The sequence below is a fragment of the Oratosquilla oratoria genome, chromosome 5 (assembly GCF_046742065.1).
Source record: "Oratosquilla oratoria isolate Oo_2021 chromosome 5, ASM4674206v1, whole genome shotgun sequence".
Lineage (NCBI taxonomy): Eukaryota > Metazoa > Arthropoda > Malacostraca > Stomatopoda > Squillidae > Oratosquilla > Oratosquilla oratoria.
In genome coordinates, this window is record NC_134781.1 from 29,500,908 (window position 1) to 29,513,458 (window position 12,551).

The following is a 12,551-nucleotide window of genomic DNA, read 5'->3' on the forward strand; positions in this document are numbered from 1 at the left end:
CATTCCTCTCTTTTGTAATACCCCTTTCACCCCATCCATCCATCTCATCCTAGGACGCCCCCTCATATTCACTCCTTCCACCTCTGCCTTCCACACCTCTTTTACTAATCTTTCTTCACTCATTCTTTCCATGTGTCCAAACCGTCCTAATACTCTTTCATCAACCCTATCTCCCAGCTCCCTTTCCACCCCTGTTCTCCTCCTCACCTCCTCATTTCTCACTCTATCTAGCCTAGTAACCCCTATCATACTTCTCAGACACCTCATCTCAAACACATTCAAACTCCTTTTCTCTTCTTCTCTTATGTTCCATGTTTCTGCCCCGTACAGTGCTGTTGGCACAATCACTCCTTCATATTACCTCCTCGTAGCATCCATTTCCAGATGTCTATTCCTCATTTCACTTTTTAATCCATCAAGGCATTTACTAGCTTCTCTCGATCTACAATCTACTTCCACCCCCACTCCTCCCTTTCCTGCCACATTTGCACCCAAGTATCTAAAAATATCCACTTCCTCCAGTCTCTCACCCTTAATGCTCACCTCCAGCCTGCTGTCACTCTCTCCCCTTGTACATCTCATCACCTTACTTTTCCCCACATTTATTTTCAGCTTCCTTCTTTCACACACCTTCTCAAATTCTGTCACTAACTTCCTCAATCCCTCCTCTGATCCTGCTCAGTGTCGTCAGCAAACAACTGGCTAATTTCCCACTTTTCTCCATTTTCTTTAACCATCTCCAATCCCTGACCCACTACCCTTGCATTCACCTCTCGCATTACCCCACCCATGTATAGATTGAACAGCCAGGGCGACATAACACATCCCTGACGAAGTCCTACCTTTAAATCAAACCATTCACTCTCTCCATTTCTAATCCTAACACAAGCCCTACTACTCTCTTAAAAACTCTTGACTGTTCTTAACAGCTTTCCTCCTATCCCATATATCTGCAGTACCTCACACAGTGCCTTCCTGTCTACCCTGTCGTAAGCCTTTTCCAGATCCATAAAAGCCCAAAAAACATCCTTACCTTCTCCTATACTTTCTCACATATCTGTCTTACCCAAAAGATCTGATCTATACAACCCCTACCTGTCCTAAATCCACACTGTTCCTCACCAATTACTCCCTCTGTTCCTCTCCTAATCCTCTCAATCAAGACCCTCCCATAAGCCTTCCCAACTACACTCAACAAGCTGATCCCACTGAAACCAGTACACTCACACTTGTCCCCCTTTCCCTTGTAAAGCGGAACTATACAGGCACTCCTCCAGTCCTCCGGCACTCTACCCTCTCTTAAACAAACATTAAGTAATCCCACCAGCCAGTCGACCATCACTGTTCTTCAGACATTTTGCATGCCATCCATCCAACCCAGGTGCCTTACCTGCTCTCATCATCTGATCCCTCCTCTAACGTGACACATGACCTCTCTAGAGTACCGCCTCAGGATAAACTTAGCTACTGTCATATCCATGGTCAATGTAAACATTCAATTAATCAGTGTTCAAAGATTCTGAAACTTAAGGCAGATACCTCTGTTCAACTTAGGCTAACTCAGTCCCATTTTCACTAGCGCCCACATCACAAACCAAGGGAATGATCAATATTAACCGGTCTCAGTTACCTTCCAGTTTCTTACAAAGAACACACCTATCTCAATCACAGTAGTTATTGGTGCAGAATGTAGTCTTATAGGCAGTAAGGCTTATTAGGATTTGTACATTCAGGGATTTGTACATTCTCCATTTACCTCCTTTTTGTGATAGTTTGCATTCTGTATAAGTTTCTCCCTTGTCTATTCTTGGGTCTGCCGCATTTCCTTGAGATTTTCCTCTTAGGCTACCGTTTTCCATGTTACTTTTGTTGTTTCTGGAATAATCTTATGTGTAATTGCCTCTTTGGTATTGATGCCCATAGCATAGATATTGATGCTCTTGGGTATTGATGCTCATAGCATAGATATATTTCCTAGGCGTCGTGTAGTGACTTTACATAATTCTGTTATTCCTGCAACGGATAGGCCAGTTTCCATTTGTAGCTCCCCTTCTGTATATGATCACACCATACAGTTGTCTTCAAAGGGTTCTAATCGTTTTGATTCTCCTATTCTTTCTTGTGCTGCTGTTGTAGGTGAGCATTATATTGGACCTTCAAGCTCAGTTCGAGTCCCGGTGTGCATTTCAGGTGCTCTGGATCTGACGTCTTATCTCAGCCTAACTCTGTTCGTGTTCATCGTCTAGCATTGGAAGAAACTCAACTATTCATGAAGATCATGTTACCACAGCTATGGTAACCAACGTCACTGGTGCTCCTATCACCCTTTCTCTTGGCAGTCACTTATGCTCCTTTGAAGTTGTTGTTGACAATGTCCGGGATTCGCCTCCTATTATAGTAGCTTCTATGCTTCAATCTCCACAAACAAGTGACAGCTCACTTGGCCTCTAGATATGCAACGTATGTAGGCCACGCCCATCCAGCCGAAGAACTCGTACAACGCCTAAGCTTCCTCGCTGCAACACATCACTGCAGGAGGTAGTGACCAACTTCCGCTCACACGAGGCATTGAGGGTGACAGTTTCAGATGTCAGGGAGGACTCGCACGCATGCACCTTGTCGGCATGCCAAATGAATCCACGCCAGGAGCACGCATCCCCGCCTCAGCGTACCCCTGCACCTTCCCCCGGGAAGGCTGGCACCTGCCGCCCGGTTACCGACACCATAGGCACTCAGCACCTAGGCATGTTGGGGATACCCAAAGCCAGCTTGCAGCCGCCGCTCTCGGCTCCGACTTACGTGGTCGATGTATCTCACATGCTTCCCGCAACGGGACGTTTCCGGGCTACCTTAACGCCCGGAGACAGGGACTGCACCGCCGCTATACGGGTTCACGAGGGGGTCTAAACACCACTCCTCTCCTTCGGCTTGGCCATAGTCCCGCCCGACTTCCCAAAGCCTGTCCTGGTGGTGACATACGTGAACAGGTGCGCCGAGCTAACACTACCCGTTGACAGCTCACCGGCCGCCGCTCGCGACTACTTCCTACGGGGATTTAGCGACGTGCTGGTCTCTAGGGATAACCCCTGCACCGTCCCCCTAGGAAAGATGATGCCCCTCCCATAAGAATCTACCTGAAAGCTGACGCGGTGTCCTTCGCCACCCGCACGCCCAGGCCGATACAGTTCATATTTCAGGATCCAGTGAAGGAAGAACATAACTCAATGGTGCAGCAAGGTATCATCACGCCTGACGGTGAGGCGAGCTCTGTCCTCGCTGCCCGTGCTGGCGCCCGTCGACCTCGCCCTGCCAGTGGCACTGCAGACGGATGCGTCGCGTCTCTACAGCATCGGGTAGGTACGCCCTCCTGCAAGACCACGGTCAGGGGCACTTACGTCTCGTCCAGTGTAGCTCGATGTTCCTGACGGACGCCGAAGTACAATACGCCACTACCACTGGAGATGCTTGCTGTCATTCGTGCCGCGTCTAAATGCAAACCATATTCGATTGGATTGCCCCAATTACATTGATGACGGACCATCGCACGCTCATCCCCAGCTCACGTCAGGAGCGTCGTCACCGGCAACGCCGACGCTTCGCAGGGACGAACCGTCGTCCGCCGCCAACAGGACGCTCCCTCCAAAGACTCCGGGCCACGGCACGGATGAACCTGCGTGTCCTCCGGGTTCCCATCCAACCGCTTCGCCCTACCCGACTCCGTTCCCCGCGTACTGAAAGCTCCGGGACGCCATCTCCGACGACGGGGAACTGACACTGTACGCCTAGCGCATCGCCGTCCCCGCCGCCCTACGGAAGCGCCCACCGGCCTCCGAAGATGCCGCCCCCGTCGCGTCCAATTCCTCGGTAGATGACCAGTGGTCCCCGTGAGCGCCCCCTCCCCCAACTCGCCTCACGAATAGGCATACCTCTCGCGATGGTCCTGCGAGCGCGGTAGATGGGGGGAGGGGGGTATGTGCTTTAGCATAGAATACTAGCATAGGGCAGGGTACCGTAGTCTCATAGCGTGCCCTGACCAGCAGTGACGCTTCCCGTACAAGAACCCCTTTCATACGGCCAACAAGGCCCCTTTTCATACTTTACTAGGCGTAGCATCAGTTTCGCCCTGTGTAGCGAAAGACGGCTGTCCCCACGCCAGTTGATGCTCGTCTGTCTTGCCATACGCACCTCCCGCCCTCATGTTCGCATAACCCACTGATTAATAAACGCGTAAATCGTCCCCCCCAACCCGCGTTTCACGGTTGCCTCTGCATGCAGGATAGCTTTCGTTTTTATAGTGTGTAAAAAATCTACAATAATGTATTTAATCCGTATAAAGAAGAATTAGTTTTATCTGGTAGTAAATCATCATAAATAACATTTTTACTGGCATACTTGTGCCGAGGTGAAAAAAATATCTATTGCGTTGTAGAAATAATTGTTTACAAAACCTTTGTGGCATCCAGAAGGCGCAATGTGAACGTGATGTATCACAGTATTTTGTGTAGGAGCACACTGCAAAAAATACTGAATGCATCACGTATACTAACCTCTTTTTTTGTGGGAAGGGGGGCAGGTGTAACCAAAGACAGCATTGCAGAACAAACATGCATACAGGTGAGCTCTACTATACTACTCTGTTGGTTGTCAGGCCGGACGGCCCTTCACCGCTTTCACTATACGAGTACCTCTCCAGATGGTTCTATCCTTTGCCAATTCTTTCCAGTCCTCCCTTGGTGCCACCCTCTCCACGTCCTTCTTTACTCCATCCATCCATCTGTACCTGGGTCTCCCTACTGGTCGTCTGCCCTCAACTCCTCCTTCCATCACCTTATTTGGTAGTCTGTCTGGCTTCATTCGTACGCAGTGTCCAGCCCACCTTGCTCTTCTTCCCCGTATTTCATCCTGAATGTACGGTTGCCGAGTCTGATCTCTAATTTCCCTGTTATGTCTTCGTCTCCATTTCCCTGCTTCATCATATACTGGGCCGAGGATTCTTCTCAGAATACCGTTTTAAAAAATTTCCAGTCTCTTCTCCCTTTCTTTTGTCAGTGTCCATGTCTCACATCCGCACAAGACTGTTGGTTTTATTACAATGTTATATGTGTTATATATGACTTAATCCTCAAGCATAGCTTACTACTTAAGTCTATATATTGCGCATGCACCCCCAGACCCCCCCCCCTAATACAGGTAAGCGCCAACATGAAAACTTCAGAGACATTTCGGTTCAAATTGATAGCCCATAAGGCCGTCTATCCACACATCTTGTCAAATATATTTAGTGAATCGAGACTACCCTTAAAAGACGATGAAAAGTTCTTAATATCGCAAAAGGAATTGCCTGTTTCACTACAGGACGCTTGGGTTGGTATACATCATGACGTCATCAGAACAAATACCAAGATATGCCGCTGTAAGCTGTGTATTAGAATATTTTCGTCAAAAAATTCCTCAAATAGTATTTCGAGATAATGTATTTGTTTTAAACATGGTTCTCGTGAAAAATACAAAGGTATACCTGGGCTTGGTGGTTACCCTTTCATGTAATTGAGTGTCTTTTACCAACTTCACAATTCTAACTCACGTGATCACTATGCCCTTATATCACATTTGGGATAACTCCTCTCGCGGCTTCTAAGAGGGGGTTTACACGGTCTAACGGTTGTCGAACAACGTGTTCGACAACCAAATACCCCGTTCACACATCACTTTAAACACGTGTCTGTCGAACCGCATTCGACGAACCGTTAGACTGTGTAAACCCCCTCTAAGGCCAAGTCCAAAATCCCGCCATTCTTATATAATTGTTGTTACTATTATTATTATTAATATCATTACTATTACCATCATTGTTATCATCATTATTCCTGGAAAAAAATCACTCTTCCCTGTTCTATTTTTCTTTCGTTATTCATATGGTCACTTCCGAAATAACTGCGTGCCTAGCCTCCTTGGAGACTGCGACGCGAGTCTCTGAAACGTCTTTTTATTTGTCTATTCTTTATTCTATTTATTTGGTTCGTTCTCAAATACTCTCTAGTCAACCAATAATCCCGTTTTTCATTCCACTAGGAGACTCTGATACTCTCTTACCCACTTATAAATGTCACGTGAGACTTGGACTCTTCCAAAATGGGAGTTTCATGACATTTTTTTCTAACATAAGCACTTTACTTCGAATTTAATTATTTTTAAGTATTTTCTGGAGTGGCCCCCTTCCTTGGATGTTTATCATATTTTGTCATCTGTTTATTTACCCATCTATTCATTTATCTATTCATCCACTTATTAATAAATTCTGTTTATCTTTCATTTTTGCCGCTCTTTGAAATATATATTGAAATACATGGGAACTTCCACATGTGATTCCATAGCGAGTGGTTGGCAATGGTTTGATAACTTCAACGCACTTCATACCACTTTTATGTCGACATTTTACCAAATCACTGTAACAGATCTATTAACCCATTTCCTTTACTTGTAATACTTCTTTACTTATTCAGGCTGCTCCAGACAAGTTTATTAATTTATGCAACACCTCCTTGTGCGGGAGTGATAAATTAATAACTTACTTTTTCTCGAAGAAATTTTAGTGTCCGGTCAATGAGTGACTGGGGCGGCAGTGGGCGGTGGGCGGCATAGATTGCTGCATGGTCAATCCCGTCGAAGTAACGATTGGCCATTTCAAACTCTTCAGCTGTTTACTCTGGCAGTGATCTGCAGTTAGTGAAAAAATAACAAATTTTAAACAATCAAAATATCACGCCCAAATTTTAAGAGTTTACGTTCTTCTAAGTGGAGTCCGCTACGACGTGATCTCTAGATTCTAGAGGGCCATTTACACGGTCTAACAGTTTGACAAACCCGGTTTGTCAAACAAATGTTTGAAGTGATGTTTGACCGTGTGAATAGGGTATTTGGTTGTAAAACACGTTCGACAAACCTGTTTGACGACCAAAAACCCCATTCACACGGTCAAACATAACTTCAAACACTTGTCTGACAAACCGGGTTTGTCAAACTGTTAGACCGTGTAAATGGCCCTTTAGACCGACTAAAATTTCTCTTTTGTTAAGGGGGTTTTACACAATCAAACATGTTGGCCAACTCGCTCATCAAACCTCCAACACAACATGCTTGAAGAGTTGTTACATGCTCAGACCAAACAGACAGACAACCTCAGTCGGTGCCATGAGGAGAAGGGGCAACATGTCCCTTACTCAAGACGAGGTGATGGCAATTGTGAAAGTGATTGCCCTCAACGAAAAGAAAAGGAAGCGTGCAAAGTGGATAAAGGACTGGTTACTGAAAAGGGACCACATTATTTTCTCATACCAACTTAATGAAGGAGCTGAAATTACACCCAGATGATTGGCGCAATTATATGCGCATGGACGAATCAACATATTTAGAACTTCTGAATTTGGTCACTCCATTCATTACTTGTAAAGACACCGTTATGAGAAAGTCTATTAGCCCTCATCATCTCATGAAACGGCTGAGCACAACATTGCGTTTTTTTAGCAACGGACAGATCTCTGCAAGACTCGAGATTTTCAGCTCTCATCGCAACTAGCACCTTTTCTAGGATTATACCAGAAACTTGTCATGCCTTCTTAGGGAACTACGAAGACAGATTTTTTTTTTTTTTTTCATCACATCATCCCGCGTGCACTGAGGGTCAAGTTCTTTTAGCTTTTCATGCAATTCATATATACCTTTATTTCTTAAATTCCTATTAGAGTATTCTTTCGATTTCACCTTCCACAATGCCATGTGCTTCCTATATATGTCAATGAAATCTATCATAATGTCCATTTCCTTGTCCTTAACGGCACACGTATCATTCATTTTGGAAATAATCGGGAAGGCTGTCACTGAAGGAGCTGCTATAGATGTTACCACTGCGAGATTTGAGTATGTATGACGGTTGGAGATTGATGCGTGAACTTCAGACGTTCATGCATGGACATGAACGAGCAAGCTCCGCCCACAAAAGTCAGGCCAGATCAGACATCCGTCCAACATGTTTACCCCTTTCACATGTTCAAACATAATCTCAAACACCGTGTTGGCCAAGATGTTTGATCGTGTAAAAACCCCTTTACACTCGAACATCATTGAATCGAAGGCAGTTGATATTCAAGCAGTGTTGGGAACATTTTTGTTACAAAAAGGTTTGGCATTGTTTTTAACAAGGACGTAGACAACACAGGCTTACCGTCCCTTTGTCGACTTTGTACACACTGACTACAATGGCCAAGCCGCCAAGACGGCTACCTGACCATGTGTAGTTGCCAAACACTACCATCGTTATCTTGTACGCAGCTTGTACTACTTGTAGTCTCACTCTCAACAGAATTCTACACGCACATACATAAAAAAATATTACGACACCACGACATTGGATCACATGAGTATATATTTACATAATTGTAGGATACAGGAAAGGTGCTGTTTTTACTTGAGTTGTCGTTTAAACCAATATAGTTCCTTCGAGTTTTCCAGCTGCCCAATACAAGATAATACACCACACGTTTACGTAAACGTGTGGTGTATTATCTTGTATTGGGCTGCCCAATACAAGATAATACACCACACGTTTATGTAAACGTGTGGTGAATTATCTTGTATTGGGCAGCTGGAAAACTCGAAGGAACTAAACTGGTTTAAACGATAACTTAAGTAAAAACAGCACCTTTCCTGTATCCTACATTTATCCCTATATCCCCATAAACTTACATATTAGTGTTCCTATTTATCAATATCGATTAAATTGGCTAGGTTACGGATTTGTGTGGGGTATGAAAAAAATGTGAACATATGGAAAATATCGGGTGGCTTGGCCTGATAGATTTTTTCCAACAAAATTTGCCACCTCTCTCGAGTAATACTAAACTCAAGAATATTATCTTCAATAAAATGGATGAACTTGCATGTTTGCAGCTAATTGAAGAATTCTTTGAAATCTAGATTTATGATTGAAAATAACATATTGTGTGTGTGCGTGCGTGCGTGAGTGTGTGTGTGATTCACCTTGGTCTTTGGAACACGTGTTGGACTCGTGACCGACAGCTATTTCTCTCCCGAAAGAGAGCTCAGAACTCGTATGACCGATCTATGGATAATGCACACACACACACACCCAACTCCCCGCCCACGAGAGTTGGAGTAACGACTCGAAGAGCAGCGATACTGAAATTATTTCAGACCTAGGCAGAATTCGAACCCGGACCGCCGTAGTGACAGTCAGGGACTCTACCAACCGCGCCACCGAGTCGTGTGTGTGTGTGTGTGTGTGTGTGTGTGTGTGTGTGTGTGTGTGTGTGTGTGTGTGTGTGTGTGTGTGTGTGTGTGTGTGTGTGTGTGTGTCAATGGAATGATTATTAATATGCTTATAGGGTCGGATTCCTTCGTAGTATCCATTCTCATTTATTTATTTACTATTTTAGTTAAATCAAATAGCTTTAAGTCTCTGGAAATACTTAAGTGGATGTCTCGTCTGTTTGAGGGCTCCCCGTATACTACGTGTACATACATACATATACATACATACAAAATGCATACACATACATTCGTACATAGATATGGTACCTTTTGAAGAACAAAAGGGGCTCCAATTGCCACTTTTGAACAATAACTGTCCCAATTTTGCCATTTTGAAGAATAATGGTCCCATGTAAGAAAAGAAAATAAAACATACATAAATTAGACAGTTAATAAGTTTGGGTAGGTTAGATTAGGCAGATCTTTCGAACAATAGGGGTCCAAGGTTTACCCTTTTGAAGAATAGGGATCCCAGATCAAACGGGCACAATCATACGATATGGGACAAGTTCAGTTTAGAATTGCCCATTGGTAACGCTAAGACGGGACCTGCGAGTGTAGATCCTATCCTGTATACTACAACTATATCAATGCATGCAAGGTCTGTGAGGCTGGAGAACAGTAAAAGGTTATGTATTTCGACAATATTATCTCCAGTGATTGTGTTTGTATGTGTGTGGGTGTGGGTGAGTGAATGTGTGTGTGTGTGTTTGTGCGCGCGCGTGTGTGTTTACCTAGTTGTATTTACCTACTTGTATTTTACGGGAAGGGGAGCTACGCTCGTGATGTCCCGCCTTTGTGTCTCGCAGTGTCTCGTTTGCTCTTAAATTCATGAATGGTTTTTGCACACACTATTTTTTCGTCCAGTTTGTTCCAACTGTCCACCACTCTATGTGGAAAACTGTTCTTCTTCAGATCTCTTATATATCTATGTTTTTTGAGTTTCTTTCCATGTCATCTTGTGTTTCTCTTGTCCCATTTTAACAAGTCCTCTCTCTAATCTGCTTACTCTTTCTTTTTCCTCATTGATTCTTGTGGTTCTATTTAGGTTATATTTCTCTTCTATTCCTAATATAATTATACATTTCTTTTTATCTGCTAAGTCTCTTACTATATTCTCCTTCTATCCCATCACTTTGATAACTGAGTCTTCAGTTTGTTCTTTCATTTGCTGTTTTATTATGTCAGTAAATGCAACTTTACTATTTTCTTGGATTTTTTTCCAACCCTGTGCTTCTTTTGCTATGGCCTCTTTATTGTCTTTATTATTCCTCTTTAATTCCTCATTCTCCTCTTTTACTTCTTTTAACTGTCTTTTTAATTCTTCTATTTCTTTAGTTAAGTTTTTGTTCACCTTCTCTAGTTCTTCCAATTTTTCAACTCTCTTGGCAATATTTGCTATGTTGTGTGTGTGTGTGTGTGTGTGTGCGCGCGCGCGCGTAAGGTTAGCATTACCCATAAATCGAGCCATAAATGAGATCTGAGCTCATCTAAGGGTGTGATAGCTTTCCAACACGTGATCCAAGACCATGGAGAATCACACATGCAGTCATCATAACTGTCCCCAAAAGCAAAAGGAATGGTGGAGGGTGGTCCTAGTTTCCTCTAATAATAATGATAATAGTAATAATAACAATTATATAAATAAATTTACTCATACGTCCACCCTCTACCACCCGTCACTATCCTTCCTCCCCCCCCCCCCTTCCTCGCAACGCGCAACCCACTCCCTCCCTCCCGTCTACCTCCATAAACCAATTTTACTGATAGCCTCCGCCAGAGAGCGAATGCCTGCTTGGAATATTACCCTCCTTGGCCTATCGGTAACTCGTGAAGATTTTCTTATCTGCTAAGTACTTTTATCACTACTGCTCAGCTTGTCTCTGCTCAGGGAGTTCTCTGGGAACGAGAGCACCGTGTCTGTTTTTTTTTTTTTTTTTATTATTAATTTATGAATTTTATTTATCCATTTTAGTTGTATAACTTATATATTCATTTATTTGTCTATTCAGTCGTTTTATGCATGACACCGCGATATAGCAAATGTGGAAGAGCTGAGACTGGACAACACCGAAGAGAATTTTGCAGATGCGACTTGAGGAGGTTGGGAGAGGCTATTGTTCAATAGTAGACTCATCTTTTCGTTCAGAGGGATTGACACTAAACTAACAAACGGCTGACAGCACCGTATGTAACCCAAGGATCATAGACTCATCTTCAGCATTAAGCAATGTAAGGCCAGGAATTTAACTGTGTATTATTTTTCTGCTTTTTGAAGGTCTGTGTGACTTATCGCAGGTAGGGGTAGGGGGAAGTGCATCTCTTACTCCACCTCTCCATTACGCCATGAGGACACGTTCGTATGTATTGACAGATTAGGAACCTTAAATTTTGGCGGAGAAAAATTCCCACCACCACCCAGTTCAGGATTCCAGTAAAGAAACATTTTTAGGGTTTTAGATCACCTTGATATTCCAGCACAAAACGAGGTAGCGAAATCTTAGCGCCCGGGCCATAGCGAGAGGGTATGGTATTCACTAACTTGAGTCTATCCCGTTGACAGGGTCTTAAACCTAACGCAACGAGAAATGGCCGCTAAGGCGGGGTTAGGGAATTTCCCGGTGGTGCCACATCTCCACAGATAACACGGCTCGCCCACCCACCCGCTCTCTCTCTCTCTCTCTCTCTCTCTCTTTCTATATATATATATATATATATATATATATATATATATATATATATACACATAAATATATATATATATGTGTATAGATATGTATATATATATATATATATATATATAATGTATTTATCCATGGCGAGAACGTGCGTGTGGATGCAATGCTTTCTGAATGCAGTGTGGGGGCGTGGCCAGAGAAGGGATGGAGTGGCAACGTCGCTCTCTCCTGCTCATATGCCATGCCCACGACTCGAGGAAACGAAACCTTTGTATAGAAAACATTGCTTTCATTTTTACCTCAGTGGTGGTGTGTGACAAAAAATCATAATATAATTATATGTGGCAACATTATAAAATCAAAAATTTAAAAAAATTAAAAATGACAAAATAATTATATGTGGCAACACGGGGAATCCCTGTGCTCCGCCCTAACGGCCACTTTTCGATGCACCGAGTATAGTGAAATATTGGATATTATGGAAATATCTGCAATATAGTAGTTAGCCGATTTATATTGATTCACCGACATGAGTCCATCCCGTTG

At 43.5% G+C, this 12,551-nt stretch overlaps 1 protein-coding gene across 2 annotated transcripts in view; it reads right to left on the minus strand.

Moving 5' to 3' along the window:
* The window catches only part of LOC143025429 (putative methyltransferase DDB_G0268948), a 40,228-nt gene extending 31,931 nt beyond the window's left edge, over nt 1–8,297 (minus strand). Inside the window, exons 1-2 of one of the 2 annotated variants that reach the window (XM_076185089.1) lie at nt 8,222–8,297; nt 6,573–6,717 (exon numbers count right to left, since the gene is read on the minus strand). In XM_076185089.1, the coding sequence (XP_076041204.1) occupies nt 6,573–6,683 (111 nt within the window). In that variant the 5' untranslated portion in view covers nt 6,684–6,717; nt 8,222–8,297. Of the gene's footprint in view, nt 1–6,572; nt 6,718–7,718; nt 7,819–8,221 lie in introns of those variants that run through there. The other variant, XM_076185090.1, reaches the window with a different exon arrangement.
* Between the last annotated feature and the right edge of the window lie 4,254 nt (nt 8,298–12,551).